The sequence below is a fragment of the Melanerpes formicivorus genome, unplaced genomic scaffold, assembly GCF_026170545.1.
Source record: "Melanerpes formicivorus ecotype bairdi unplaced genomic scaffold, bMelFor1.0.p_v2 SCAF_79, whole genome shotgun sequence".
Taxonomy (NCBI): Eukaryota; Metazoa; Chordata; class Aves; order Piciformes; family Picidae; genus Melanerpes; species Melanerpes formicivorus.
This window is the reverse complement of record NW_027142431.1, coordinates 2,231,111-2,258,853: the sequence shown is the minus strand read 5'-3', so window position 1 is coordinate 2,258,853 and position 27,743 is coordinate 2,231,111. Positions and strand designations below refer to the sequence as shown.

The 27,743-nt window shown below is 50.6% G+C and overlaps 1 protein-coding gene across 4 annotated transcripts in view; it reads right to left on the bottom strand.

The window, feature by feature from the left end:
• Window positions 1–27,743, bottom strand: part of MATN2 (matrilin 2) — a 68,062-nt gene that overhangs the window by 12,108 nt on the left and 28,211 nt on the right. For all 4 annotated transcript variants that reach the window (XM_068164314.1, XM_068164313.1, XM_068164311.1 and 1 more), the window contains exons 4-18: window positions 27,148–27,270; window positions 21,308–21,430; window positions 19,071–19,193; window positions 17,992–18,114; window positions 13,376–13,498; window positions 11,006–11,128; window positions 8,237–8,359; window positions 7,477–7,599; window positions 6,090–6,212; window positions 4,978–5,100; window positions 4,094–4,216; window positions 2,006–2,128; window positions 1,791–1,913; window positions 1,577–1,699; window positions 722–844 (exon numbers count right to left, since the gene is read on the bottom strand). In XM_068164314.1, the coding sequence (XP_068020415.1) occupies window positions 722–844; window positions 1,577–1,699; window positions 1,791–1,913; window positions 2,006–2,128; window positions 4,094–4,216; window positions 4,978–5,100; window positions 6,090–6,212; window positions 7,477–7,599; window positions 8,237–8,359; window positions 11,006–11,128; window positions 13,376–13,498; window positions 17,992–18,114; window positions 19,071–19,193; window positions 21,308–21,430; window positions 27,148–27,270 (1,845 nt within the window). The remainder of the gene's footprint in view (window positions 1–721; window positions 845–1,576; window positions 1,700–1,790; window positions 1,914–2,005; window positions 2,129–4,093; window positions 4,217–4,977; window positions 5,101–6,089; window positions 6,213–7,476; window positions 7,600–8,236; window positions 8,360–11,005; window positions 11,129–13,375; window positions 13,499–17,991; window positions 18,115–19,070; window positions 19,194–21,307; window positions 21,431–27,147; window positions 27,271–27,743) is intronic.

The following is a 27,743-nucleotide window of genomic DNA, read 5'->3' as shown; positions in this document are numbered from 1 at the left end:
GGGAGTCCTGGTGGACAGAAGCCATGAGCCAGCAGCGTGGCCTCGTGGCCAAGAAGGCCAAGGGCATCCTGGGGTGGATTAGAAGGGCTGTGGCAAGTAAGTGGAGAGAGGTTCTCCTGTCCCTCTACTCTGCCCTGATGAGGACACATCTGGAGTATTGTGTCTAGTTCTGGGCTCCTCAGGTCGGGAAGGACCTCAGGGAACTGCTTGAGAGAGTCCAGCACAGAGCCACAAAGCTGCTGCAGGCAGTGGAACATCTCCCTGTGAGGACAGGCTGAGGCAGCTGGGGCTTGGAGCTTGGAGCAGAGGAGCCTGAGGGTGACCTCATTGCTGGGGATAAAGATGTGCAGGGCAGTGTGGGGAGGATGGAGCCAGGCTCTGCTCAGGGATGTCCAAGGACAGCACAAGGGGCACTGGGGGCAAGCTGGAGCAGAGGAGGTGCCACAGGAACAGAAAGGGGAAACTTTTTCCCTGTGAGGGTGGCAGATCCCTGGAGCAGGCTGCCCAGAGAGGTTGTGGAGTCTCCTGCTCTGGAGACATTCCAACCCCCTCTGGATGTGTTCCTGTGTGACTTGCCCTGGGTGATGCTGCTGTGGCAGGGGGGTTAGCCTGGCTGATCTCTGGAGGTCCCTTCCAACCCCTAACCTTGTGTGGTTCTGTGATTACACAGTGCATTTCATTACCAGATCAGGAAGCACAAAACAAAGATTTAGTAACTTACTCCTACAAGTTTTTCCATCCTCCCTCAAGACGAAGTCCTCATGGCACTTGCAGACATAGGAATCATCCATATTAACACAAATGTGTTCACAGCCATGGTCCACTGAGTTGCAGACATCCTGATCTGAGAAGAGTGGAGGGAGTCTGTGAGGTGAGGTTCTTTAGAGATTACTTTTCATTAACCAGCTCAAATCAGTCCAGAGGAGGCCACAAGGATCATCCAAGGGCTGGAGCACCTCTGCTATGAGGATCAGTTGAGGGAGCTGGGGGTGGTCAGCCTGGAGAAGAGAAGACTCCAGGGGGACCTTAGAGCTGCCTTCCAGTCCCTGAAGGGATCCTAGAAGAAGGCTGCAGAGGGAGTTTCCATGAGGGTGTCTAGAGACAGGCCAAGGGGGAATGGTTTGAAGCTGAGGGAGAGCAGGGTGAGACTGGAGCTGAGGAAGAAGTTTCTCAGTGTGAGGGTGCTGAGACTCTGGAACAGGTTGCCCAGGGAGGCTGGGGCTGCCTCCTGCCTGGGGGTGTTCAAGGCCAGGCTGGATGAGGCCTTGAGCAGCTGAGTCCTGTTGAGAGGTGTCCCTGCCCATGGTGGGGAGGTTGGAGCAGATGAGCTTTGAGGTCCCCTCCTAGCTAAGCCATTCTGTGACATAGGCACAAACCACTTCAGCTTAACTTGATCAAATGTAGTGGTGTTCCATCAGACACAAACACACTCTCCTCTGTCCCTGTTAGCAGATGATTCCCCTCCTGAGGGCCATTCTGTGACTCAACTAGCTGGACCCCACAAACACACACATGTGAAAACACAACACTTAAAAGCCTCACATAAGAACACACTTCTGCAGCTCAGGCTACTCACATCTACAGGTCTTTCCATCCTCATTCAGTGTGAACTTCTCATGACACCTGCAGGTGTATGAATCTCCAGTGCTCACACAGAGCTGCTCACAGCCGTGCTCGAGCCAACTGCAAGCATCCTTCTCTGCAAACACAAGAGTTGGTAGTCAGCATACATCAAGCTGAGGCCTCCATTGGGTCTGTAATTCATCAAATTAAGTCCTGATGCTGCTCACTTCTGCAGGTTTTCCCATCTTCTGCCAGCAGGAACCCATCATGGCACTGGCAGATGTAGGAGTCCTCAGTATTAACACAGAGGTGCTCACAGCCGTGCCTCAGCGCTCTGCAGAGATCCTTACCTGCAAACAGATGCCAGCTCCTGCTGCTCAGTGCACTTCTACACCAGCTGCAGATGGAGAGTGTGCTGATGCACAAGCAGCTTACTACTTACTTTTGCAGGTTTTCCCATCTTCTCTTAGCAGGAATCCCTCCTGACAGGTACAGACATAGGACTCACCAGCGCTGACACAAGCATGCTCACAGCCATGGCTCACTGATGTGCAGATATCCTTGCCTGGGAACAGACAGACAGTAGCTGACGTGCTTTGTGAGCTCAACTAGTGTTATTACAGCCCCCAAAACCCATGGGGGTAATCCCATGAGCACAGAAAAATGGAAGCCTGCAAATCATGAGTGCTGTGTCCAGTTCTGGGCCCCTCAATGTAAGAAGGACATTGAGACACTTGAATGTGTCCAGAGAAGGGCAACAATGCTGGGGAAGGGTTTGGAGCACAGCCCTGTGAGGAGAGGCTGAGGGAGCTGGGGTTGCTTAGCCTGGAGAAGAGGAGGCTCAGGGGAGACCTTCTTGCTCTCTACAACTCCCTGAAGGGAGGTTGTAGCCAGGTGGAGTTGGTCTCTTCTCCCAGGCAAGCATCACCAGAACAAGAGGACACAGTCTCAAGCTGTGCCAGGGGAGGTTTAGGCTGGAGGTGAGGAGAAAGTTCTTCCCAGAAAGGGAGATTGGCCATTGGAATGTGCTGCCCAGGGAGGTGGTGGAGTCCCCATCCCTGGAGGTGTTCAAGAGGGGATTGGATGTGGCACTTGGAGCCATGGTTTAGTTGATCAGATGGTGTTGGGTGGCAGGTTGGACTTGATGATCTCTGAAGTCTTTTCCAACCTTATTGATTCTATGAGTCTATGAAACTGCAAGCAACTTGGCTGATTAAATGGCTAAGCTTACATGGAGCATGAATTCCTTAGCACCTGAGCAGAAGGAGTTGCATGGTGGAGATGGCATCCTACTGACAAGAAATCATAGAATTGCCAGGGTTGGAAGGGACCTCAAGGCTCAGCCAGTTCCAACCCCCCCGCCATGGGCAGGGACACCTCACACTACAGCAGCTTGCTCACAGCCACAGCCAGCCTGGCTGCCCAAACCTCCAGGCATGAGGCTTCCACCACCTCCCTGGGCAACCTCCTCCAGTGTCATTTCAGGATTAAACTGACTAGAGCAAGGAGAAGGACTTTGAATGAAGAGCTGTAAAATTGAAAGGAGGAAATAACTTTGCAGCCATTGAGCACAAATTCCTGCTGCTAAAACTCCAAAATGAATCAAAACACCACAGGATGGGAAGCAAAAGAATTCTTTACATCCTTACACCAGTACACTCTGCATAAACAAACCTCAGAAGAATAGGAACTGTTGATATGAGGATAATTAACATCCAGCTGGTATTGCTGAGATCTGAAGGGACTATTTGTATGACTGCAATGGGTAAAACCAGTTGGTTAAAAACCCTGTCAAGAAGGATAGATGGGGAGAAAGTATGGAAGGAAGTGGGCTCATCTAGCAGCATTCTGCATTTCTTAGCTTGAGAGAGCCTCTCCTCCCTGTCTGCACTGCCCTGCTGAGGACACATCTGGAATATTGTGTCCAGTTCTGGGCTCCTCAGGTCAAGAAGGACCTCAGGGAAATGCCTGAGAGAGTCCAGCACAGAGCCACAAAGCTGCTGCAGGCAGTGGAACATCTCCCTGTGAGGACAGGCTGAGGCAGGTGGGGATTGGAGCTTGGAGCAGAGGCGCCTGAGGGTGACCTCATTGCTGGTGATAAAGATGTGCAGGGCAGTGTGGGGAGGATGGAGCCAGGCTCTGCTCAGGGATGTCCAAGGACAGCACAAGGGGCACTGGGGGCAAGCTGGAGCAGAGGAGGTGCCACAGGAACAAAAGGGGAAACTTTTTCCCTGTGAGGGTGGCAGATCCCTGGAGCAGGCTGCCCAGAGAGGTTGTGGAGTCTCTGCTCTGGAAACATTCCAACCCGCCTGGATGTGTTCCTATGTGACCTGCCCTGGGTGACCCTGCTCTGGCAGGGGGCGTGGGCTGGATGAGCTTTTGAGCTCCCTTCCAACCCCTACCATTGTGTGATTCTGTGATTGTGTGTGATCTATAGAGAGCAATGTCCTCTTGTGAGAGCTATGAACCAGTGCATAATCTGCTCACAAGAGGAAAATGAAATGTGTTGTCTTCTCACTGAGGTACTTACTTCGGCACGTCCTCCCATCCTGCCTCAGTACGAACCCATCATGGCACTGGCAAGTGTAGGAGTCATCAGTGTTAATGCAGAGGTGTTCACAGCCATGACTGACTGACCTGCAGATGTCCTTACCTAGGAATAATTGAGATTTTAATTACTACAGCTGGATGAATGAGAGCGTGTGCTCAGCACTGGGGAGGCCACACCTTGAGTGTTGTGTTCAGTTCTGGGCTCCTCACCCCAGGAAGGACATTGAGGGGCTGGAGAGTGCTCAGAGGAGGGCAAGGAGGCTGGAGAAGGCTCTGGAGCAGCTGGGCTCTGAGAAGGGGCTGAGGGAGCTGGGGGTGTTCAGACTGGAGCAGAGGAGGCTGAGGGAGACCTCATTGCTTTCTACAGCTTCCTGAAGGGAGGTTGGAGCAAGGAGGGGGCAGCCTCTGCTCCTTGGTGGCAAGAGACAGGCCCAGAGGAAATGGCTCCAAGCTGCAGCAGGGGAGGTTCAGGCTGGATGCTAGGAAATATTTCTTCCCAGAGAGGGTGCTCAGCCACTGGCATGGTCTGCCTAGGGCAGTGCTGGAGTCACCATCCCTGGAGGTGTTTCAGCAGTGTGTGGGTGCTCAGAGACATGGTTTAGTGTTGACCCTTCCAGTGCTGGGTGGATGAGCTTGAGGGTCTCTTCCACCCAGCTACATTCTGTGATTTCCAGGACTTTTAAGGCTAAAATTAGTAAGTTTCTAATAAATATAGAATATAGCCTCCTTTTGGCTGGCAAAACTGCCCACAAGAAGCCCTGCCCCTAACACAAGATGTTTCTTCAGTCCAAGATGTTTCTTCAGTAGCCCTGTGAGTGCAAAACAACAGCAACAAAAAAGCAGAGTAACATCAAACCAACTTACTTCTACATGTTTTCTTATCTTCCCTCAAGACAAAACCCTCATAGCACTGGCAGGTGTATGAACTGTCAGTGTTCACACAAACATGCTCACATCCATGGTCAACAGAATTGCAAACATCTTTGTCTGGAAAGAAAGGAGAATATAAGTAAATAAATCATAGAATCATAGAACCAGTAAGGTTGGAAAAGACTTCAGAGATCATCAAGTCCAACCTGCCACCCAACACCATCTGATCAACTAAACCATGGCACCAAGTGCCACATCCAATCCCCTCTTGAACACCTCCAGGGATGGGGACTCCACCACCTCCCTGGGCAGCACATTCCAGTGGCCAATTACTCTTTCTGGGAAGAACTTTCTCCTCACCTCCAGCCTAAACCTCCCCTGGCACAGCTTGAGACTGTGTCCTCTTGTTCTGGTGCTGGTTGCCTGGGAGAAGAGACCAACCTCCTCCTCCTGGCTGCAACCTCCCTTCAGGGAGTAGTAGAGAGCAAGAAGGTCTCCCCTGAGCCTCCTCTTCTCCAGACTAAGCAACCCCAGCTCCCTCAGCCTCTCCTCACAGGGCTGTGCTCCAGACCCCTCCCCAGCCTCATTGCCCTTCTCTGGACACATTCAAGTCTCTCAATGTCCTTCTTAAACTGAGGAGCCCAGAACTGGACACAGGACTCAAGGTGTGGCCTAACCAGTGCTGAGCACAGGGCAGAATGACCTCCCTGCTCCTGCTGGCCACACTGTTCCTGATGCAGGCCAGGATGTCATTGGCCTTCTTGGCCACCTGGGCACACTGCTGGCTCATGTTCAGCTGCTGTCAACCAGTACCCCCAGGTCCCTTCCTACCTGGCTGCTCTCCAGCCACTCTGACCCCAGCCTGTAGCTCTGCCTGGGGTTGTTGTGGCCAAAGTGCAGCACTCAGCACTTGGACTTGTTGAATGCCATCCTGTTGGACTCTGCCCATCTGTCCAGCCTGGCAAGGTCCCTCTGCAGAGCTCTCCTACCCTCTAACAGATCAACTCCTGCTCCCAACTTGGTGTTGTCTTGGTTGCCAGTATTGAAAAGATGTCTGTGAATGCACAGCTGACAAAGGACACCTGCTGAGGATAAAGGAGACTTACTCCTACAGGTTTTCCCATCTTCCCTTAGTGCAAATCCCTCAGAACACTGGCAGATGTAGGACTCATCAGCACTGACACAAAGATGCTCACAGCCGTGGTCAGCTGCACTGCAGATGTCTTTACCTGAGAGGAGTTGAGGTGTTTGGTTAAAGCAGATGTACAGACAGAGAATCATAGAATCAATAAGGTTGGAAAGGACCTCAGAGATCATCAAGTCCAACCTGTCACCCAACACCTCATGACTACTAAACCATGGCTCCAAGTGCCACATCCAATCCCCTCTTGAACACCTCCAGTGATGGTGACTCCACCACCTCCCTGGGCAGCACATCCCAATGGCCAATCTCTCTTTCTGGGAAGAACTTTCTCCTCACCTCCAACCTAAACCTCCTCTGGCACAGCTTGAGACTGTGTCCTCTTGTTCTGGTGTTGGTTGCCTAGGAGAAGAGACCAACCCCCACCTGGCTACAACATCCATTCAGGGAGTTGTAGAGAGCAATGAGGTCTCCCCTGAGCCTCCTCTTCTCCAGGCTAAACAACCCCAGCTCCCTCAGCCTCTCCTCACAGGGCTTGGAGAAGTAGCAGCTTTATTAGTTCTGTTGGCAGCAAACACTTCCAAGTCCTGGCACCTGAAAAATCTCAAGTCTGTTTAGACTCCAGGCATGTCAGTTTGGAGTTTAGAATACCCTTTCTGTCCACAGAGCCTCCTACAAGCTGCCAGCAGGTGCTCCAGTGCTACTCCTCTGTTATAATAATAATCTCTTGTTATTGGATTTGGTAGAACACTTCCACAGACCTACACACTGCAGAGGAAAGTCTCAGTCAGTATCAGAGTACAGGGATGTCCAAGGACAGGACAAGGGGCACTGGGGGCAAGTGGGAACAAAGGAGGCTCCACAGGGACAGAAGGCAAAACATTTTCCCTGTGAGGGCTGCAGAGCCCTGGAGCAGGCTGCCCAGAGAGGCTGTGGAGTCTCCTGCTCTGAAGACATTCAAGCCCTGACTGGATGCATTCCTGTGTGATCCTGCACTGGCAGGAGAGTTGGACTGGATGATCTTTCGAGATCCCTTCCAGCCCCTAACATTCTGTGATTCTCTGAATGTGTCCAGCTGGGTTTTGGAAGCCTCCTGAGAAGGAGACTCCACAATCAGCCTGGGCAGCCTGCTCCAGCAGCCTCACAGGAAATAAGCTTTCCCTTGGTTTAAGTGGAACCTCCTGGGTTGCAGTTTGTGCCCATTGTCCCTTGTCCTGTCACTGGGCATCCCTGAAAAGAGCCCAGCACCATCCTGTGGACACCTGCCCTGTAAATACTGATCAGAATGGAGAAGACCTCCTCTCAGGCTGCTCTTCTCCAGACCACACATTGTGTGACTCTGTGATACTTACTCCTGCAGGTTTTCCCATCTTCTCTCAGCAGAAAACCCTCATGACACTTGCAAACATAGGAGTTCCCTTCACTAACACAGGCATGCTCACAGCCATGGCTGACTGACTGGCAGATGTCCTGTCCTGGGAATGATTGATACAAAAATAGGGTTTGCATGAATGCAAAGATGGTAAAAGAATGCAGATATCATAAAATTGTCAGGGTTGGAAGGGACCTCAAGGATCAGCCAGTTCCAACTCCCCTGCCATGGCCAGGGACACCTCACACTACAGCAGCTTGCTCACAGCCACAGCCAGCCTGGCTGCAAATACCTCCAGGCATGAGGCTTCCACCACCTCCTTGGGCAACCTGTGCCAGTCTCTCACCACCCTCATGGGGAACAACTTCTTCCTAACATCCAATCTCAATCTACTCATTTCTAGTTTTGCTCCATCCCCCCCAGTCCTATCACTCCCTGACACCCTCAAAAGTCCCTCCCCAGCTTTCTTGGAGCCCCCTTCAGATCCTGGAAGGCCACAAGAAGGTCTCCTGGGAGCCTTCTCTTCTCCAGACTGAACAGCCCCAACTCTCTCAGTCTGTCTCCATAGCAGAGCAGCTCCAGCTCTCTGCTCATCCTCAAAATGAATGTTTGGGGGTGGGGGTAGGGGGTGGGGGGTCTTGGTTTGGGTTTTTGTTGTATTTTTCAGTGAGAGGGGCAGAAAGGTTTCTTTCCTTGCCTGATGCACATGGTAAAATGTTCAGTAGATAGTGGTCACTCACTTCTGCAGGTCTTGCCATCTTCTCTCAGTATGAATCCCTCGTGACACTTGCAGCTGTAGGAGCTGTCAGCACTAACACAAATGTGCTCACAGCCATGGCTGACTGATTTGCAGACATTTTTACCTGGGAAGAATTTAATAGATGAAAAAAAAAGTGAGGTGAGTTAGCTAAGGGTGAGATGTTCAAAGTCTTACAGTTCCCAGATGCTGAATGCTCTTTGTCCTTGCTAGCAGACTGCACTCAGCTGTATTTTTCCTGGGCTCATCCAAGAGAACGAGGGAGGGGATTCTGCCCCTCTGCTCTGCTCTGCTGAGACCCCACCTGCAGCACTGCCCTCACTGCAGTTCTGCTGCCCTCAGCATAAGACAGACATGGAGCTGCTGCAGTGGGTCCTGTGGAGCCCACAAAGATGATCAGAGGGCTGGAGAACTTCCCCTATGAAGGCAGGCTGGAAGAGCTGGGGCTGTTCAGGCTGAAGAAGAGAAGGCTCTGGGGAGACCTTAAAGCAGCCTTCCAGTACCTGAAGGGGCTACAGGAGAGCTGGGGAGGGACTTTTGACAAGGGCTGTAGTGATAGGATGAGAAGCAATGGATTGAAGCCTGAGGAGGGTAGATTTAGACTGGAGATTATTAAATTCTTTGCAGTGAGACATTGGAACAGGCTACTCAGGGAGGCTGTGGATGTCCCCTTCCTGGGGGTGTTCAAGGCCAGGTTGGATGAGGCCTTGAGCAGCCTGGGCTGGTGGGAGGTGTCCTTGCCCATGGCAGGAGGGGTGGCACTAGGTGATCTTTAAGTTCCCTGCCAACCCAAGCCACTCCATGACTCTATGAATCTATAGCCCCTCCTGTTTCCAGCTGTAACAGAAAGCTGATGAGATCTGTGGCTATGTTTTGGGCTTACAGTTACAAAATACTCAATGCCTGTGTGTTTTTCAGAGACTTATCAATGATCCTTCTTTCACAGTGGCTGGCATAGACCTCTGAGATCATCCAGTCCAGTCTATGACCTTACACCACCAGATCAATTAGACCATGGCACTGAGTGCCACATCCAATCTGTCCTTAAACACCTCCAGGGACAGTGACTCCACCACCTCCCTGGGCAGCACATCCCAGTGTCTGATTCCCCTTTCCATGAGGAAGTGCTTCCTAACATCCAACCTAAACCTCCCCTGGCACAGCTTCAGGCCATGCCCTCACAAGTTGTCTGGGAGAAGAGCCCAACCTACACCTGACTACAGCTTCCCTTCAGGTAGCTGTAGAGAGTGGTAAGTTCCTCCCTGAGTCTCCTCCAGGCTGAGCACCCTCAGCTCCCTCAGCCTCTCCTCATCAGGCTTTCCCTCCAGTCCCTTCCCCAGTCTGGTTGCTCTCCTCTGGACCTGCTCCAGCACCTCCAGATCATTCTTGCAGCGAGGGGCCCAGAATCAGGTTCAACACATCAATGATCCTTTCCAGCTATAAAAACCAACCTAAGCCTCCTCTGGCTTAGGGATCAAAAGTATAAAACTGGAGAAAAAAAATTGGCATTGGATTCTTTTTCTTGGTATCTGCCATTCATCCCAGCTGCATAAAGCCTCACATCTGTATTGCAATCCTATCCCTTTTGCAATCATCCTTACCCCATGCTGGACAAAATGAACTTTCCCTTACTCCTGTTGCAAGCTTCATGCTGTGTGTAAGACTTCAGAAGCAGAATATTTGTGCCTGGATTTGAGAAGACAATTACAGCTGTCCTTTGCAAGGTTTAAGTCAGAATGAAATAGTTTTGAATCCACAGGAGTCCAATTCCAGGGCTGCTTTTTCAAGGACACAAACGATCAGGGTGTGATTGAGCTGCCTGGAAGTGTTCAGCCAGTACCATTATGGATGCTGTAACATATCCAAGGTGTTGGCATACTGCTGGCAAATAGGATACCAAAGGGGAAACAATGAACTCTTAGAGTCCTTGACAGTTTCAAATGCCACTGGACAGCAGTGTTCAGGCAATCAAACCCTAGGCTACAAACTTCTTCACAGGGTCACACAGGATGTTAGGGGTTGGAAGGGACCTCTGGAGATCATCCAGTCCACCCCCCCTGCCAGAGCAGGACCAGAGAATCCAGCACAGGTCACACAGGAACACATCCAGGCAGGGATGGAAAGGCTCCAGAGAAGGAGACTCCACAACCTCTCTGGGCAGCCTGCTCCAGGGCTCTGTGACCCTCACAATCAAGAAGTTCCTCCTCATGCTGAGGTGGAACCTCCTGTGCTGTAGTTTCCATCCATTGCCCCTTGTTCTATCCCAGGACACAACTGAGCAGAGCCTGTCCTTGAACCTGACCCTCAGCTATTGATAGACATTGATCAGATCCCCTCTCAGTCTTCTCCTCTCCAGACTAAACAGCCCCAGGGCTCTCAGCCTCTCCTCACCAGGCAGTGCTCCAGTCCCTTCAGCTTCCTTGTAGCCCTCCCTTGGACTCTCTCCAGCAGATCCCTGTCCCTCCTGAACTGGGGAGCCCAGAGCTGGATGCAATATTCCAGGGGAGGTCTCCTCAGGGCAGAGTAGAGGGGGAGGAGAACCTCCCTGGCTCTGCTGGACACACTCCTCTGAATGCAGCCCAGGATCCCATTGGCCTTCTTGGCCCCCAGGGCACATTGCTGTCCCATGAAGAACTTGCTGTCCACCAGCACTCCCAGGTCCTTCTCCCCAGGGCTGCTCTCCAGCAGATCCCCTCCTGCCTTGTAGGTGTGCAGTACAAATCCAGCTGGGAGCTGCTGGGTGCTCACTTACGTCTGCAGGTTTTGCCGTCACTCCGCAGCTTGTAGCCTTCCAGGCACTGACAGGTGTAAGATCTGTCCCCACTCACACACAAGTGTTCACAGCCATGATCACTCAGGGCACAATAGTCAACTCCTGCAGGAGCAATCACAGTTAGCAACCACAAAAAAACCAGATCAACACATCACTGGGTTTTAGCCTCTAGTAGTTGCATGGCATATGAGCAAGGAAATCCAGGGCGCACTGCTGTCCCAGGCAGAGCTTGCTGGCCACCAGCACTCCCAGCTCCTTCTCCACAGGGCTGCTCTCCAGCAGATCCCCTCCCCACCTGTACTGCTGCAGTTTATTCTTCCTCCCCAGCTGCAGAACTCTGCACTGATCCTTCTTGAACCTCATTAGTCTCCTCTCTGCCCAGCTCTCAGTCTCTCTGAATGGCACACAGCCTTCAGGTGTCTCAAGCAGGGGTTAGGCTCCAGGCCCTGTCACTGCTCCATGTACACTGCTTCTGCTTTTCTATTAGAGCTGCAGCTGTAAAACCCAAGTCTCTGAAGTTATTGGATGGGGGTGGGGGGAATAGCATGGAGGCAAAAATAAGTTTAAGGACAAATTTTCCTTTGCTGATTTGCCTCACCTCTCCCTAGATCATTTCTGTGGCTGAGCAATTGCATTGTGAGGGCTCTAGAACTGTGCTGCCTGAGTGCAAGCAAAGGAGCAAGCCTTGGAGCTGCTCCAACACTCAAGCTTGAAAAACACTGTACCACCTTAGCCTGGAGCAAAAGTGGCCAAATCCTTCTCATCAAAGAGGTCCAGGAAAAGGCAACAGGCAAAATGAATTCACATTCCACTTCCCCTGACCCTTCCCATGTAAGTATTTTGCCCACTGAAGGAGGCAATTCAGCCATCTGTGTATCTGCAATGCTTCTCAATGAGCATGAGACTGACAAAAGGGGGCAGGGGGAGCTGTCAGGACAGATTTTGCCCCCTTCTTAAGGGCTTCCACACAAAATATGAAGCCCAGTGTGGGACTCTCACTCTCCTCTGAGCCCAGGTAAGCTGATGCAGTTTGCCCTGGGGGACACTGACCTGTTGGTCAGACACATTTGGAATGCCATTGAAAAACTGTCCTCAACACCTGGATCTTACAAAGCTCTTCCAAATCTCTGAGCATTTACAGTTATCCTGACTGGACCCTCCCCTGGGTCTTTTCATTTTCCATTCCCCCTGTCTGTTTCTGCTTTCCAGCCATGGCTGAAGTATTGTCAGCATGCAGTCTGTAAGAATAAACAGAAGGTAAGCCTGTAAGAATAAATTCCTCTGCCCTGTGAGGAAAGGAACAAGGTTAAGGAATCATAGAATCAGAGAATCTATAAGGTTGGAAAGGACCTCAGAGATCATCAAGTCCAACCTATTACCTAATACCTAACACTTCCTGACAAATAAACCATGGCTCCAAGTGCCACATCCAAGCCTTTTTTGAACACCTCCAGGGATGGGGACTCCACCACCTCCCTGGGCAGCACATCCCAATGACGAATTACTCTTTCTATGAAGAACTTTCTCCTCACCTCCAGCCTAAACTTCCCCTGGCACAGCTTGAGACTGTGTACTCTTGTTCTGGTGCTGCTTGCCTGGGAGAAGAGACCAACCCCCTCCTGGCTACAACCTCCCTTCAGGGAGTTGCAGAGAGCAAGAAGGTCTCCCCTGAGCCTCCTCTTCTCCAGGCTAAGCAACCCCAGCTCCCTCAGCCTCTCCTCACAGGGCTGTGCTCCAGACCCCTCCCCAGCTTTGTTGCCCTTCTCTGGACACCTTCAAGAGTCTCAATGTCTTTCATACATTGAGGGGCCCAGAACTGGACACAGGACTCAAGGTGTGGTCTAACCAGTGCTGAGCACAGGGCAGAATGACTTCCCTGCTCCTGCTGGCCACACTGTTCCTGATGCAGGCCAGGATGCCATTGGCCTTCTTGGCCAAGCAGGGCACACTGCAGGCTCATGTTCAGCTGCTGTCAACCAGTACCCCCAGGTCCCTTTCTGCCTGGCTGCTCTCCAGCCACTCTGACCCCAGCCTATAGCTCTGCCTGGGGGTGTTGTGGCCAAAGTGCAGCACCCAGCACTTGGACTTGTTGAATGCCATCCTGTTGGACTCTGCCCATCTGTCCAGCAAAGGAGGTTTACCACCACAAGAATAGAATAGAATAGAATTATAGAATTAACCAGTTTGGAAAAGTCCATCTAATCAACTAAACCATGGCACCAAATGCCTCATCCAGTCTCCCCATAAGCACCTCCGGTGATGGTGACTCCAGCACCTCCCTGGGCAGCACATCCCCATGGCCAGTCTCTCTTGCTGGGAAGAACTTCTTCCTAACATCACGAGACTTACGTGTGCAGGTCTTTAGGTCCTCGTTGATGATAAATCCTTCAGTGCACTGACAGACATAGGAGGTATCAGTGTTTAGGCACAGCTGCTCACAGCCATGGTTGCTCTCAGCACAGTGGTCCACCCCTGTTGATTGGTGAGAACAGTTGAAGACATCACATTGGAGCCACAGACACAAGCGCTGCCACGCTGTGCTTAGCAGGTGAGGCCTTCAGAGAGCCAGGCAAAAAGATCAGCACAGCTGTGCAGCATCCCCACCTGCTTCAGCAGCTTGAGTTACTTAACAGCACCCACATGAACTCAACAACCCCATGTGGCAGGTAACAAACTCGATGAAGAATTACAGAATTATCAGGGTTGGAAGGGACATCAAGGATCAGCCAGTTCCAACCCCCCTGCCATGGGCAGGGACACCTCACACTACAGCAGGTTGCTCACAGCCACATCCAGCCTGGCTGCAAACACCTCCAGGCAGGAGGCTTCCACCACCTCCCTGGGCAACCTGTGCCAGTCTCTCACCACCCTCATGGGGAACAACTTCTTCCTAACATCCAAGCTGAATCTATTCACTTCTAGTTTTGCTCCATTCCCCCCAGTCCTATCACTCCCTGACACCCTCAAAAGTCCCTCCCCAGCTTTCTTGTAGCCCCCTTCAGATACTGTAAGGCCACAAGAAGGTCTCCTCAGAGCCTTCTCTTCTCCAGACTGAACAGCCCCAACTCTCTCAGTCTGTCTCCATAGCAGAGCAGCTCCAGCCCTCTGCTCATCCTTGTGGCCCTTCTCTGGACACCTTCCAGCACCTCCAGATCCTCCCTGTCCTAGGGGCTCCAGAACTGGACAAAGTGCTCAGCTACTCTGAGCTTCTGCAGCCTTCCTGGAGGATCCAAGGGCTGGAGCACCTCTGCTGTGAGGATCAGTTGAGGGAGCTGGGGGTGTTCAGCCTGGAGAAGAGAAGATTCTGGGGGGACCTTAGAGCTTCATTCCAGTACCTGAAGGGATCCTAGAGGAAGGCTGCAGAGGGACTTTTCCTGAGGGTGTCTAGAGACAGGCCAAGGGGGAATGGTTTGAAGCTGAGGGAGAGCAGGGTTAGACTGGAGCTGAGGAAGAAGTTTCTGTGTGAGGGTGGTGAGACTCTGGAACAGCTTGCCCAGGGAGTCTGTGGCTGCCTCCTGCCTGGGGGTGTTCAAGGCCAGGCTGGATGAGGCCTTGAGCAGCTGAGTCTTGTTGAGAGGTGTCCCTGCCCACGTTGAGGAGGTTGCAATACATGAGCTTTGAGGTCCCCTCCTAGCTAAGCCATTCTGTGACACAGGCACAAACCACTTCAGCTTAACTTGATCAAATGTAGTGGTGTTCCACCAGACACAAACACACTCTCCTCTGTCTGCATTAGCAGATGATTTACAGATGTGGAAGGGCACGTCTGCAGCTATTTGCTTACATAAAACCCATTGCTCTACTTAATTTAAAATGACTTCATTCTAAATTGTGCTGTTTATTTAACCAAGCAACACTTTTTCCTCCCCCCCCCCCCCTAGTATTTGGTCCAGGTTTAACTTCCTACACAGAGATGACATTGGCTTGAACAAGCAAAGCTAAGGTGTTTTCACTAGCTTGAGCAAGTTCCAGTTGGAAGATTCTCCTGGTTTGGTTTCTTTTTTTTCCAAGAGCTTACATCATCCTGAAGAGGCTCTGAGAGCTCAGAAAGAATTGTGGGAAAGAAAAGAACTCTGTGAGAAACTGCATCTGTTTGGGGCTTTTACAGCACCCAAACACCCACACTGCTGTAAAGTCTAACCTTAAATATTCCAGACTTAAAATACTTTGGGTTCTGATGCAGCACCTCTCAGTTCACTTTTTCAAAGAGGGGAGTAATTGTCAAGCTGCTCCTCAGCAGCCTTGAGAAATCAGCATAACTAGAAACATGGAATGGAATGGAATGGAATGGAATGGAATGGAATGGAATGGAATGGAATGGAATGGAATAGAATAGAATAGAATAGAATAGAATAGAATAGAATAGAATAGAATAGAATAGAATAGAATAGAATAGAATAGAATAGAATAATCCAGGTTGGAAGAGACCTTCAAGATCATCACGTCCAACCTATCACCCAACACCACCTAATCGCCTAAACCATGGCACCAAGCACCCTATCAAGTCTCCTGCTAAACACCTTCAGGGATGGTGACTCCACCACCTCCCTGGGCAGCACATTCCAATAGGCAATCACTCTCTCTATCAAGAATTTTTTCCTAACATCCAGTCTACCCCTCCCCTGGCACAGTTTGAGACTGTGTCCTCTTGTTCTGGTGCTGGTTGCCTGGGAGAAGAGACCAACCCCCACCTGGCTACAACCTCTCTTCAGGGAGTTGGAGAGAGCAAGAAGGTCTCCCCTGAGCCTCCTCTTCTCCAGGCTAAGCAACCCCAGCTCCCTCAGCCTCTCCTCACAGGGCTGTGCTCCAAACTCCTCCCCAGCTTTGTTGCTCTCCTCTGGACACATTCCAGCAAGTCAACATATTTCCTAAACTGAGGGGCCCAGAACTGGACACAGGATCACAGGATGTTAAGGGTTGGATGTGACCTCCAGAGATCATCCATTCCAACCCCCTGCCAGAGCAGCATCACCTAGAGTAGGTTACACAGGAACACATTGAGGAGGTTTTGAATGTCTCCAGAGAAGGAGACTCCACAACCACTCTGGGCAGCCTGCTCCAGGGCTCTGCCACCCTCACCACACAGAAGTGTCTCCTCATGTTGACATGGAATGTCCTGAGTTCCAGCTTGTTCCTTGTCCTATCACTGGGCACCACCAAAAAGAGACCATCACCTTCATCCCGACACCCACCCCTCAGATAGTGATAGACATTGGTCAGATCCTCTCTCAGCCTTCTCGTCTCCAAACTAAACAGCCTCAGGTCTCTCAGTCTTTCTTCCAATCTCTAAACCCCCTGAATGTACTAAAATTCCACAGGGACAATAAAAGCCAGGCTAGCAGGGAGTGCTGGAGAAACAGCACTCTGTACACAATGATGCTTCTTGGGAATGCAAGTTTAAGGGTGAAAAAGCAAAAACAACACCACAGTTCCAGAACTTCCAAAGGTTAGGAGTGTCTAGATCTATAATGATGCTGCTCCAGGCAACCTCTTTATTCAGCACTGGTTAGGCCACAACTTGAGTCCTGTGTCCAGTTCTGGGCCTCTCAGTTTAGGAAGGACATTGAGACACTTGAATGTGTCCAGAGAAGGGCAACGAGGCTGGGAAGGGGTCTGGAGCACAGCCCTATGAGGAGAGGCTGAGGGAGCTGGGGTTGCTTAGCCTGGAGAAGAGGAGGCTCAGGGGAGACCTTCTTGCTCTACACAACTCCCTGAAGGGAGGTTGTAGCCAGGTGGGGGTTGGTCTCTTCTCCCAGGCAGCCAGCACCAGAACAAGAGGACATAGTCTCAAGCTGCACCAGGGGAGGTTTAGGCTGGAGGTGAGGAGAAAGTTCTTCCCAGAGAGATTGGCCATTGGAATGTGCTGCCCAGGGAGGTGGTGGAGTCACCATCCCTGGAGGTGTTCCAAAAGGGACTGGATGTGGCACTTGGAGCCATGGTTTAGTTAGTCATTAGGTGTTGGGTAACAAGTTGGACTTGATGATCTCTTATTGATTCTATGATTCTATGAAATATCAGCAATACATTGCTCCCCCCACAAGAACTGAGTCACTTGGTCAGCTTAGTTCATTCTGCTAATGTCAAACATCTGTCCTTGGCTAAAGAAACTGGGCCAAGCAAGGTGAATTCATTTAATTCCTTAAAGCTGCTTGTGGCACTACAAGACAAGGTCAGAAAGTTTCAAGTGATTGACCTTACTGTGTCCAGCTCTGAGGCCCCCAACACAGGAGAGACATGGACCTGCTGGAGTGGGTTCTGAGGAGGCCACCAAGATGATCAGAGGGCTGGAGAACCTCTGCTGTTAAAGACATGCTGAAAGAATGTGGGCTGTTCAGCCTGGAGAGGAGAAGGCTCTGGGGAAAGCTTAGGGAAGCATTTCAATATCTGAAGGGGACCTACAGGAAGGCTGGGAGGGACTGTTCAGAAGGGCTGTGGGGATAGGATGAGGGCAATGGTTTGAAACTGGAGCAGGGCAGATTTAGGTTGGCCATCAGGAGGGAGTTCTGCACAGTGAGAGTGGAGAAATACTGGAACAGGCTGCCCAGGGATGTGGTTGAAGCTGCAAGCTTGGAAACATAGAAGATGAGACTGGATGTGTCCCTCTGCAGCCTGCTCTAGTTGGAGGTGTCCCTGCTGAGTGAAGGGGGGGTTGGACTAGCTGCCCTTTGAGGCTCCCTTCTTCCAGCCTAAGCCAATCTAAGAATCTGTGGGTTTGAGCCACTCTGTCACTCTTCAGCTTTGCACAGATCTTTTCAGCAAACCTCTAATCCCCCACACCTAGGCTGCAAACCAAGCAAACTGTTTTCCCAGCATGACTGGCGCAGTTAAAGCTCCGCTTTGTAAAGAAACATTTGTTTCAACCTTCATCACGGAGAAAACTTCTATCCCTTCAGCAGGGAAACTTTTGACTGCAGGTTTAAGAACTGCAAGCAGATGAGCTTTGTTTTGTCCAAAGGATTACTCACTTTTGCATGTTTTCTTATCTGGATTAAGTCTAAACCCTTCTTGGCACCGACAGAAATAGGAATCATCTGCATTAACACATTCCTGTTCACAACCATGGTCCTCAAGAGCACAGTAGTCTGGTCCTAGAAGGTGGGGAGAAAAATGGTGTCAGTGAACAATACAGTTCCTCAGGAGAGATCCTTTACTTTGTTTTCTTTAGGCTTTTATTTTTCCCCTAGGTGCCATCCTGACTTGTTTTACCATATTGTCTCAAACCATGACAACATAATGTTCTTGGACAGGATGATCTTGAAGGTCTATTCCAACCTGGTCTGGTCTATTCTATTCCATTCCATTCCATTCCATTCCATTCCATTCCATTCCATTCCTTTCCTCCCACCCCCAATCCCTGCCTTGCTTAGCTACACCTCAAGTGCACAAGCACTGCATGCAGAAGTGAGAATCTTAAATGTGTCTCAGCATTCTGCAGCTAAGTGCCACACATTGCCTCAGCAAAGCTACCTCTTTGTTTCACTCAGAGCAAGGTAGATCTGAGCTGTAATAAACACACAAACCTGCTTTTGAGTGCTGCTCATTAGACAGTGCAGGACAGTCATCATCAGACCCTGGAACAGGTTGCCCAGGGAGGTGGAAGAAGCCCCATCGATGCCTGGAGATGTTCGAGGCCAGGCTGGATGAGGCCTTGAGCAACTTGGGCTGGTGGAAGGCGTCCCTGCCCATGGTGGGGGTGGGGAGGTGGAACTAGGTGATCTTTAAGGTCCCTTCCAACCCAAAGCACTCTATGAATCTATGATTCATAACATATGGGAATCAGGGGACACTTTTGCTCCAAAGAGCTCTCCTGCTACCTTGTTTTTCACCTGTACTCTTAGCTCTTCCCCTCAAAAGCCAAACTAATCCCAACACAACTTGCAACTTGCATTGCCCTGCAAGACTTTTGGCTTCCAGGGCACTCCTAACATTGTCTCCACCTGATACACTGTTCAGTGCTCCAGGGACCAGTGGGAATATCACTGCTGAGAAGTGGAAGACAGAAGAAGTACAAAACTGCTCATAATTCAACCTCAGCACAACTTACTTCTGCAGGTTCTTTTGTCTGGGTTTAAAAGGAAGCCTGGGTAGCATCTACAGTAATAGGAGTCCTCAGTGTTTACACATTCGTGTTGGCAGCCTTGGTTATCCAAAGCACAGTAGTCAACAACTGAAAAAGAACAAGATGAGCAGTGAGCAAATCCAAACTGGAACCAGCATGGCACTAGTTACACACAGCAGCTGGGAGTGAGGGAAAGCTGACAAGACCTCTGTCATGAAGAGCCTTTCTCCAGTGGATAAATCAGATTTGATGTCACTCCTGGGTCACCTCTCCTACCCTCTGAACATCTATCAGCTCTTGGACTGCCAGGAGCCTTCTCAACATGATTTCTCAGAACTGGAAGCCATGCTTGTCAGTAACTCTGTCCAGATGTTCACACTGTACACCAGGGCGTAGCAAAGTTTGTTTCATTCAGCTCTGCCTCCTGTCCCAGTCCTGGGATTGCTTCTACTTTTCCTTCCTTGCTTCCCAGCTGTATTTGTTCTTAAGAGCCGTTTCCATGGCCTGAGTATAAAGGAGACCCATGGCAATCCCTCCTGCACTAAAGGACCATCCCTCTACATTCACTCTCTCTAATGTGCTCCAGATTCATCCTGCACAAAGCAGTTGCAGCTAGGAAGCAGCCTGAGAGCTTGAGGCTGATGTTCACCGTTGCTGTTTTGCTCATGTAATACTTTTTGGATGACAGGAACAAAACATCATGGGCAGGACAGTCACTGATTTCACACTTCCAGATTTACCAGGCAGATTCCTGAAGGGCAATGAGACAATTTCTGCAGAGCTGACTCACTCAGGTCCATTCCAAAGTGCTAATGAAGTTAATTCATTGTTTTTGGTTTAATTAGTATTATTATCATTTCTTTGCAGATTAAGCTCTTTCTGCACAAAGAGAGTCTGGGAAGAACTGAAAGCCAAGCCACAAAGCAGGTGTTCTCTCCCCAAAGAGCTGCCAGGCTTTTACACTAGACAAAATTGCCTGATTCTTCCTGCAGGAGACAGTCAATGTGCTCAGCTTCACAGCCGTTTCAGGACACAGGTTCCCCTGCTTTGCCAGCTGAGTCATTCTGGTTTCATTAATTTATACTCCTGAGCCTCCCAAACTACTTGAGGAGGAGGCAGTAATTTGTTTTGATGAATCAGTTTCCTTCCCTCTCTTTGCAAAGGTGTGCTAAGATATTTAGGCAAGGTCATCTAGTCTGGAAAGGGGAGAGGGCATGGAGATACATGTCCAGAGAAGGGCCACGAGGATGAGCAGAGGGCTGGAGCTCTTCTCCTGTGAGGACAGACTGAGAGAGTTGGGGTTGTTCATTCTGGAGAAGAGAAGGCTCCCAGGAGACCTTCTGGTGGCCTTCCAGGATCTGAAGGGGGATACAAGAAATCTGGGGAGGGACTTTTGAGGGTGTCAGGGAGTGATAGGACTGGGGGGGATGGAACAAAACTAGAAGTGGGTAGATTCAGCTTGGATGTTAGGAAGAAGTTGCTCCCCATGAGGGTGGTGAGAGACTGGCACAGGTTGCCCAGGGAGGTGGTGGAAGCCTCATGCCTGGAGGTTTTTGCAGCCAGGCTGGCTGTGGCTGTGAGCAAGCTGCTGTAGTGTGAGGTGTCCCTGGCCATGGCAGGGGGGTTGGAACTGGCTGATCTTTGAGGTCCCTTCCAACCCTCACAATTGTGTGAATAAACTATTAATTTGACGCACACAGAATGTTAGAGGGTGGAAGGGACCTCCAGAGATCATCAGGCCAACCCCCCTGCCAGAGCAGCATCACCCAGGGCAGCTCACACAGGAACACATCCAAGTGGGTTTGAATGTCTCCAGAGAAGGAGACTCCACAACCTCTCTGGGCAGCCTGCTCCAGGGATCTGCCACCCTCACAGGGAAAAGGTTTCCCCTTCTGAATGCCTCTGCCCCCAGTGCCCCTTGTGCTGTCCTTGGACATCCCTGAGCAGAGCCTGGCTCCATCCTCCCCACACTGCCCTGCACATCTTTATCCCCAGCAATGAGGTCACCCTCAGGCTCCTCTGCTCCAAGCCCCAGCTCCCTCAGCCTGTCCTCACAGGGAGATGTTCCACTGCCTGCAGCAGCTTTGTGGCTCTGTGCTGGACTCTCACAAGTTATTCCCTGTGGTCCTTCTTGAAGTGAAGGGCCCAGAACTGGACACAATAGTGCACTGGATTTCTCTTTGGGGTGAAGATCAAATGGGAATGGCCCAACTCATACTCACCGAGACAGTTCTTCCCATTTGCATGCAGCTCATAGCCCTCATAACACTGGCAGACATAGGAGCCAGGCGTGTTGACGCAGATCTGCTCACAGTCGTGCTGCTCCACGGCACACAGGTCCTGAGCTACAACACAGAATGGCAGGCACATGAACATCCTTCACCTTCTGTAAGGCACAGGCAGCCTGTGGATGCAAAACCCCAACTGCAGGAAGCTACCAACAGCTCTCCAGAGACAAGCTCATTTTAACAGAGGTGATGCCAGCGTCCTGTCAAACCGTGAAAGCCAGCAGCAGCCATCACTGAGGAGCTCCTGCCTGCAGCTGAAGCCAATGGCTACTGATGGGCCAGTGACTACTGATGGGCCATGATACTGATGGGCCAATGACTGTTGATGAGCCAATGACTATCGATGAGTCAATGACTACTGATGGGCCAGTGACTACTGATGGGCCAGTGACTACTGCTGGACCAATGCCTACTGATGGGCCAATGACTATTGATGGGCCAATGACTATCGATGAGTCAATGACTACTGATGGACCAGTGACTACTGATGGGCCAATGACTACTGCTGGACCAATGCCTACTGATGGGCCAATGACTATTGATGGGCCAATGACTATCGATGAGTCAATGACTACTGCTGGACCAATGCCTACTGATGGGCCAATGACTATTGATGGGCCAATGACTATCGATGAGTCAATGACTACTGATGGACCAATGCCTACTGATGGGCCAATGACTATTGATGGGCCAATGACTACTGCTGGACCAATGCCTACTGATGGGCCAATGACTATTGATGGGCCAATGACTATTGATGGGCCAATGACTATCGATGAGTCAATGACTACTGATGGACCAGTGACTACTGATGGACCAGTGACTACTGATCGGTCAATGACTATTGATGAGCCAATGACTGTTGATGAGTCAATGACTATTGATGGGTCAGTGACTACTGATGGGCCAATGACTGTTGATGAGTCAATGACTACTGATGGGTCAGTAACTACTGATGGGCCAATGACTACTGATGGGCCAGTGACTACTGATGGGCCAGTACTACTGCTGGACCAATGCCTACTGTGGACCAATGCCTACTGATGGGCCAATGACTATTGATGAGTCAATGACTACCAATAGGCAAATAAATATTGATGGGCCGATGATTACTGATGAGTCAATGACTACTGATGGGCCAGTAACTACTGATGGACCAGTGACTACTGATGGACCAGTGACTACTGATGGGCCAGTGACTACTGATGGGCCAATGCCTACTGATGGGCCAGTGACTATTGGTGGGCCAATGTCTACTGATGGGCCAACAGTGATGAGGTTGGAAGGGGAAAGGCAAGGCAAATGTAACATCAGGAGAACTGGGGATATTTAACTCCTGGGTTTTAGGAGTTTTCAGTTTAGTGCAAAACACAGAGCAAGTCAGCCCTCAGAAGTAAAAGAGCCCATTAGGAAAATTACTGAATGAATAGATGAGGTCAGCACCTGGCTCTACAAAGCACACTGGGCTTTCTTTTCAACACATGGAAGAATTTTGAGCCCCCCTCTCCCCCCAAGTTTCTCCAGAGAGATCCGTGGAAAGCAAAAGAACATTCACAGAATCACACAGAATAATTGAGGCTGGCATAGACCTCTGAGATCATCCAGTCCAGCCTGTGACCTAACACCACCACATCGACCAGACCATGGCACTGAGTGCCACATCCAATCTGTCCTTAAACACCTCCAGGGACAGTGACTCCACAACCTCCCTGGGCAGCATATCCCAGTGTCTGATTCCCCTTTCCATGAGGAAGTGCTTCCTAACATCCAACCTAAACCTCCCCTGGCACAGCTTCAGGCCATGCCCTCACAAGTTGCCTGGAAGAGCCCAACCTAGACCTGACTACAGCTTCCCTTCAGGTAGCTGTAGAGTGTGATAAGGTCCCCCCTGAGTCTCCTCCAGGCTGAGCACCCCCAGCTATCTCAGCCTCTCCTCATCAGGCTTTCCCTCCAGTCCCTTCCCCAATCTGGTTGCTCTCCTCTGGACCTGCTCCAGCACCTCCAGATCATTCTTGCAGCAAGGGGCCCAGAATCAGGTTCAACACATCAATGATCCTTTCCAGCTATAACCCCCACACACACTGTTGGATCACGTTTGAGGAAAGCAGCCAAGCAAACACAAACTCGCTTTCACAGCTCTGCTTCATATCGTGCAGCAGGATGAACGGCATGAAACAGTTGGGTAACTCTCTTGTTCCAGGAGAACAAGCAGAGCATTTTCCAGCTCCATTTCCCCTTTTTCATTATTTCTGTCCTATTTTGGACACTCAGGTGTGGTTTGAAGACCTCTGGAGAAGAATGGAAGAGATGAAGGGAAACCAATGTGGTGTAAGGAGGTAAAACAGCCAAAACAGCACAAACTAGCCAGGGTCTGGCTCCGCTCTGCTCTAGAAATTAGAGCAGAGGATGGCAAAGGAGCAGCAAAACAATCTTAATTAAATGAATGGAAGAATGTTTTGCCTTCAAAACAAAAGAACTTTTTTTTTTCCCTATTTTTTCTTTCTGGAAAATAGCACAGTTGCCCTTTCCCCCCCTTCTTCCTTTCTTTTTCTTCTCCTTTTCTTTCTCTTCCATCCTTTCCTCTTTTCTCTTTCTTTTCTCTTTTCTTCTTTTTCTTCTTTTTTCATTTCTCTTCCTTCCTTTTCTCCTCTCCTCTCCTCTCCTCTCCTCTCCTCTCCTCTCCTCTCCTCTCCTCTCCTCTCCTCTCCTCTCCTCTCCTCTCCTCTCCTCTCCTCTCCTCTCCTCTCCTCTCCTCTCCTCTCCTCTCCTCTCCTCTCCTCTCCTCTCCTCTCCTCTCCTCTCCTCTCCTCTCCTCGCCTCGCCTCGCCTCGCCTCGCCTCGCCTCGCCTCGCCTCGCCTCGCCTCGCCTCGCCTCGCCTCTCCTCGCCTCTCCTCGCCTCTCCTCGCCTCTCCCCTCCTCTCCTCTCTGAACCTCTCCTCTCTGAACCTCTCCTCTCCTCTCCGAACCTCTCCTCTCCTCTCCCCTTCTCTCCTCTCCTCTCCTTTCTGAACCTCTCTGAACCTCTCCTCCTCTCTGAAACTCTTGGAACCTCTCCACATCCAGGTGGGTTTTGAGTATCTCCAGAGGAGGGGCCTCCACAACCTCTCTGGGCAGCCTGCTCCTGGGCTCTGCCACCCTCAAAGTAAAGAAGTTGCTTCTCATGTTGAGATGGAGCTTCCTATGATCAAGTCACAGAATCACAGAATCACCAAGGTTGGAAGAGACCTCAAAGATCATCAAGTCCAACCTGTCCCCACAGACCCCATGACTAAACCATGGCACCAAATGTCGTCAATCAAATCATCTTAATGAAAACATTTTAATCACAAGACCTGAAGCTGTCTGTTGCCTTTGAAGGTTTGTCCATCACACAAAGCTAGCTTCAGGAAAGTCTTTCCAAGCTCAGCTGTGACATGACTTAGTGTGAAATGTACAGATATCAGCTTTTGCTTTCTCTGGTGGCCCTGCAGCATCCAGCACGGCTCTGGCTGCTCTCACCATGCTCTCAGTAGGACCCACAAGCTGGGGAGGGACTTTTCAGGGTAGTGACATGACTAGGGGAAATGGATCCAAGCCATGGAATGGATCTGGAGAAGAGGAGGCTCTCTACAACTACCTGAGGGGTGGTTGTAGCCAGGTGCGGGTTGGACTCTTCTCCTAGGCAACCAGCACCAGAACAAGAGGACACAGTCTCAATCTGCGCCAGGGGAAGTTTGGACTGGAGATGAGGAGAAAGTTCTTCCCAGAAAGAGTAATTGGCCATTAGGATGTGCGGCCCAGGGAGATGGTGGGGTCTCTGTCCCTGGAGGTGTTCAAAAGGGGATTGGACATGGCACTTGAAGCCATGGTTTAGTAGTCATGAGGTGTTGCGTGACAGGTTGGGCTTGATGATCTCTGAGGTCTCTTCCAACCTTATTGATTCTATGATTCTATTCTATGATTCTAAGCTAGAGGAGGGCAGAATTAGATTAGACCTTAGGAAGAAGTTCTTCCCCATGAGGGTGGTGGGACACTGGAAGAGGTTGCCCAGGGAAGTTGTGGAAGCCTCATCCCTGAGGTTTTTGCAGCCAGGCTGGATGTGGCTGTGAGCAAGCTGATCAAGTGTGAGGTGTCCCTGGCCATGGCAAGAGAGTTGGAACTGGCTGATCCTTGAGGTCTCTTCCACCCTGACAGTTCTGTGTGATTCTGTAACACTGTTGGGCAGCTTTTCAACCTGATGTTAACATTTGCCCTGCTAAGTTCTGAGCTGAGAGCAGCTGTTAAGTGCTTTGGAAGCTCAGCTCTGGCTCAGTCATCCTCTGCCCTGTTTTTGCAGTTGCTCAAACCATCATGTTTCTAGGCTCAAGCCTTTGTCATTTGGTGCCAACAACACAGGCTGCTTTGCACAGCTAAGTGCACCAGCAGCAGATGCTTGATTGTGCTGTGATTGCCTGGACAGGATACAACAAACCCTGGGTTTAGCTGTGTCAGAGGGATGAGGAGAAATATTAGGAGGCTGCTCTGCCCCAGGTTAATGGCGAAATGAGAGAGGTGTGAACACCATGCGTTGTTGCAGCCTTGGAGAATGATTCCCTTCCCTATTTAACAAAGTGCAGACTGGTATCATCTGAGTGATGATCAAAGCAAGCACTCAGTCAAGCAAATCCTGTGTCAGGGGGCAAAAACTACTGTCAGACTGAGTGTTCAGCCATGGGAAAAAAAGAGTAAAGCAGTGCAGCAATGGGCTTTGAAAAATCGTAGAGAGGGGAGCACAGTGAGAGCTGCTGTGCATGGAAAAGCAGTAGGAAAGCTCTCCACAGTTCCAAACCTCTCTGGGAAATTAATCTGTACTCTGAAGCACTGCAGTGCCTAAATGTGGCTGACACCTGCCAGGCTGTGCTGCCATCCAACCACAGCTGGACAGGCTGAGAGCTGGGTGCAGGCAAACCTCATGGAGTTCAAGAAGGACAAATGCAGGGTCCTGCATCTGGGGAGGAATAACAGCAGGCACCAGGACAGCTTAGGAGCTGTCCTGCTGCAGAGCAGCTCCATGGAGAAAGACCTTGGAGTGCTGGTGGGCAGCAAGTTCTGCATGGGACAGCAAAGTGCCCTTGTGGCCAAGAGAGCCAATGGCATCCTGGGGTGCAGCAAGCAAAGTGTGGCCAGCAGGGCTGGGGAGGTTCTTCTCCCCCTCTGCTCTGCCCTGCTGAGACCACAGCTGCAATCCTGTGTCCAGTTCTGGGCTCCCCAGTTCAAGAGAGACAGAGACCTGCTGGAGAGAGTCCAAGGGAGAGCCAGGAGGATGCTTAGGGGACTTGAACATCTCCCCTGTGAAGAGGCTGGTGAGAAAGTTAACAGGTTGCCCAGGGAGGTTATGAATGCCCCATGCCTGGAGGTGTTCAAGGCCAGGTTGCATGAGACCTTGAGCAACCTGGGCTGGTGTGAGGTGTCCCTGCCCATGGCAGGAAGAGTTGGAACTGGATGATCTTTACGGTCCCTTCCAGCCTAAACCATTCTGTGAATCTCTGACAGAAACAGTTCTAGCTTTCATTGTTGCTTCACCCTTGACCTTCCTACCCCAACAATGCCCACATGAGATGTCATGGAGTTGCAGTGCAGCTCTGCAGAGCTCTGTGTAATGAGCTTGGGGAAGGTCTTACATGAAACAAGAAAGAGAACTTCCTCTCTTTCACTCTTTCTGTTGATTGCCATCAATTAGAGCTCAGTCCCTCTTTAGGAGCCTACCAAAACCCACTCTTTGGGAGCATGAACAAGGTAAGAAAAGAGAACCTACTGCTGCAGGTCTTGTGGTCAGCATTCAGAATGTATCCTTGTTTACATCTGCAGGTGTAGGAGCCAGGAGTGTTGATGCAGAAGTGATCACAGCCATGCTCAACGACACTGCACATGTGGGGCACTGAAACAGACAAAGGAAAAGATTATTTAACTGCTGGGCTTGGCTAGCTTGTGGTCACAAAATTCAATTAGGGGAATAAAAGCCAACAAAGAAGATGACTACATTTCATAGAACTAGCTTAGACATTTCACAGGCAGTGTTGACAGCACAGAGGAAAATGGAAGCTTCTGCCCCTAAGACCTTACCCGAGAGTGCTCTGCATTTATGCCTCAAAGTAGGAATTTAATCATAGAATCACAGAATGGCTCAGGATGGAAAGGACCTCAGAGGTCATCTACTCCAACCTCCCCAACATGCCCAAGGACACCTCTCAATTACACTCAGCTGCTCAAGGCCTCATTCAGCCTGGCCTTGGACACCCCCAGGTAGCAGGCAGCCTCCCTGGGCAGCCTGTTCCAGAGTCTCACTACCCTCACACTGAAGAACTTCTTCCTCAGCTCCAGGCTAACCCTGCTCTCCCTCAGCTTCAAAGC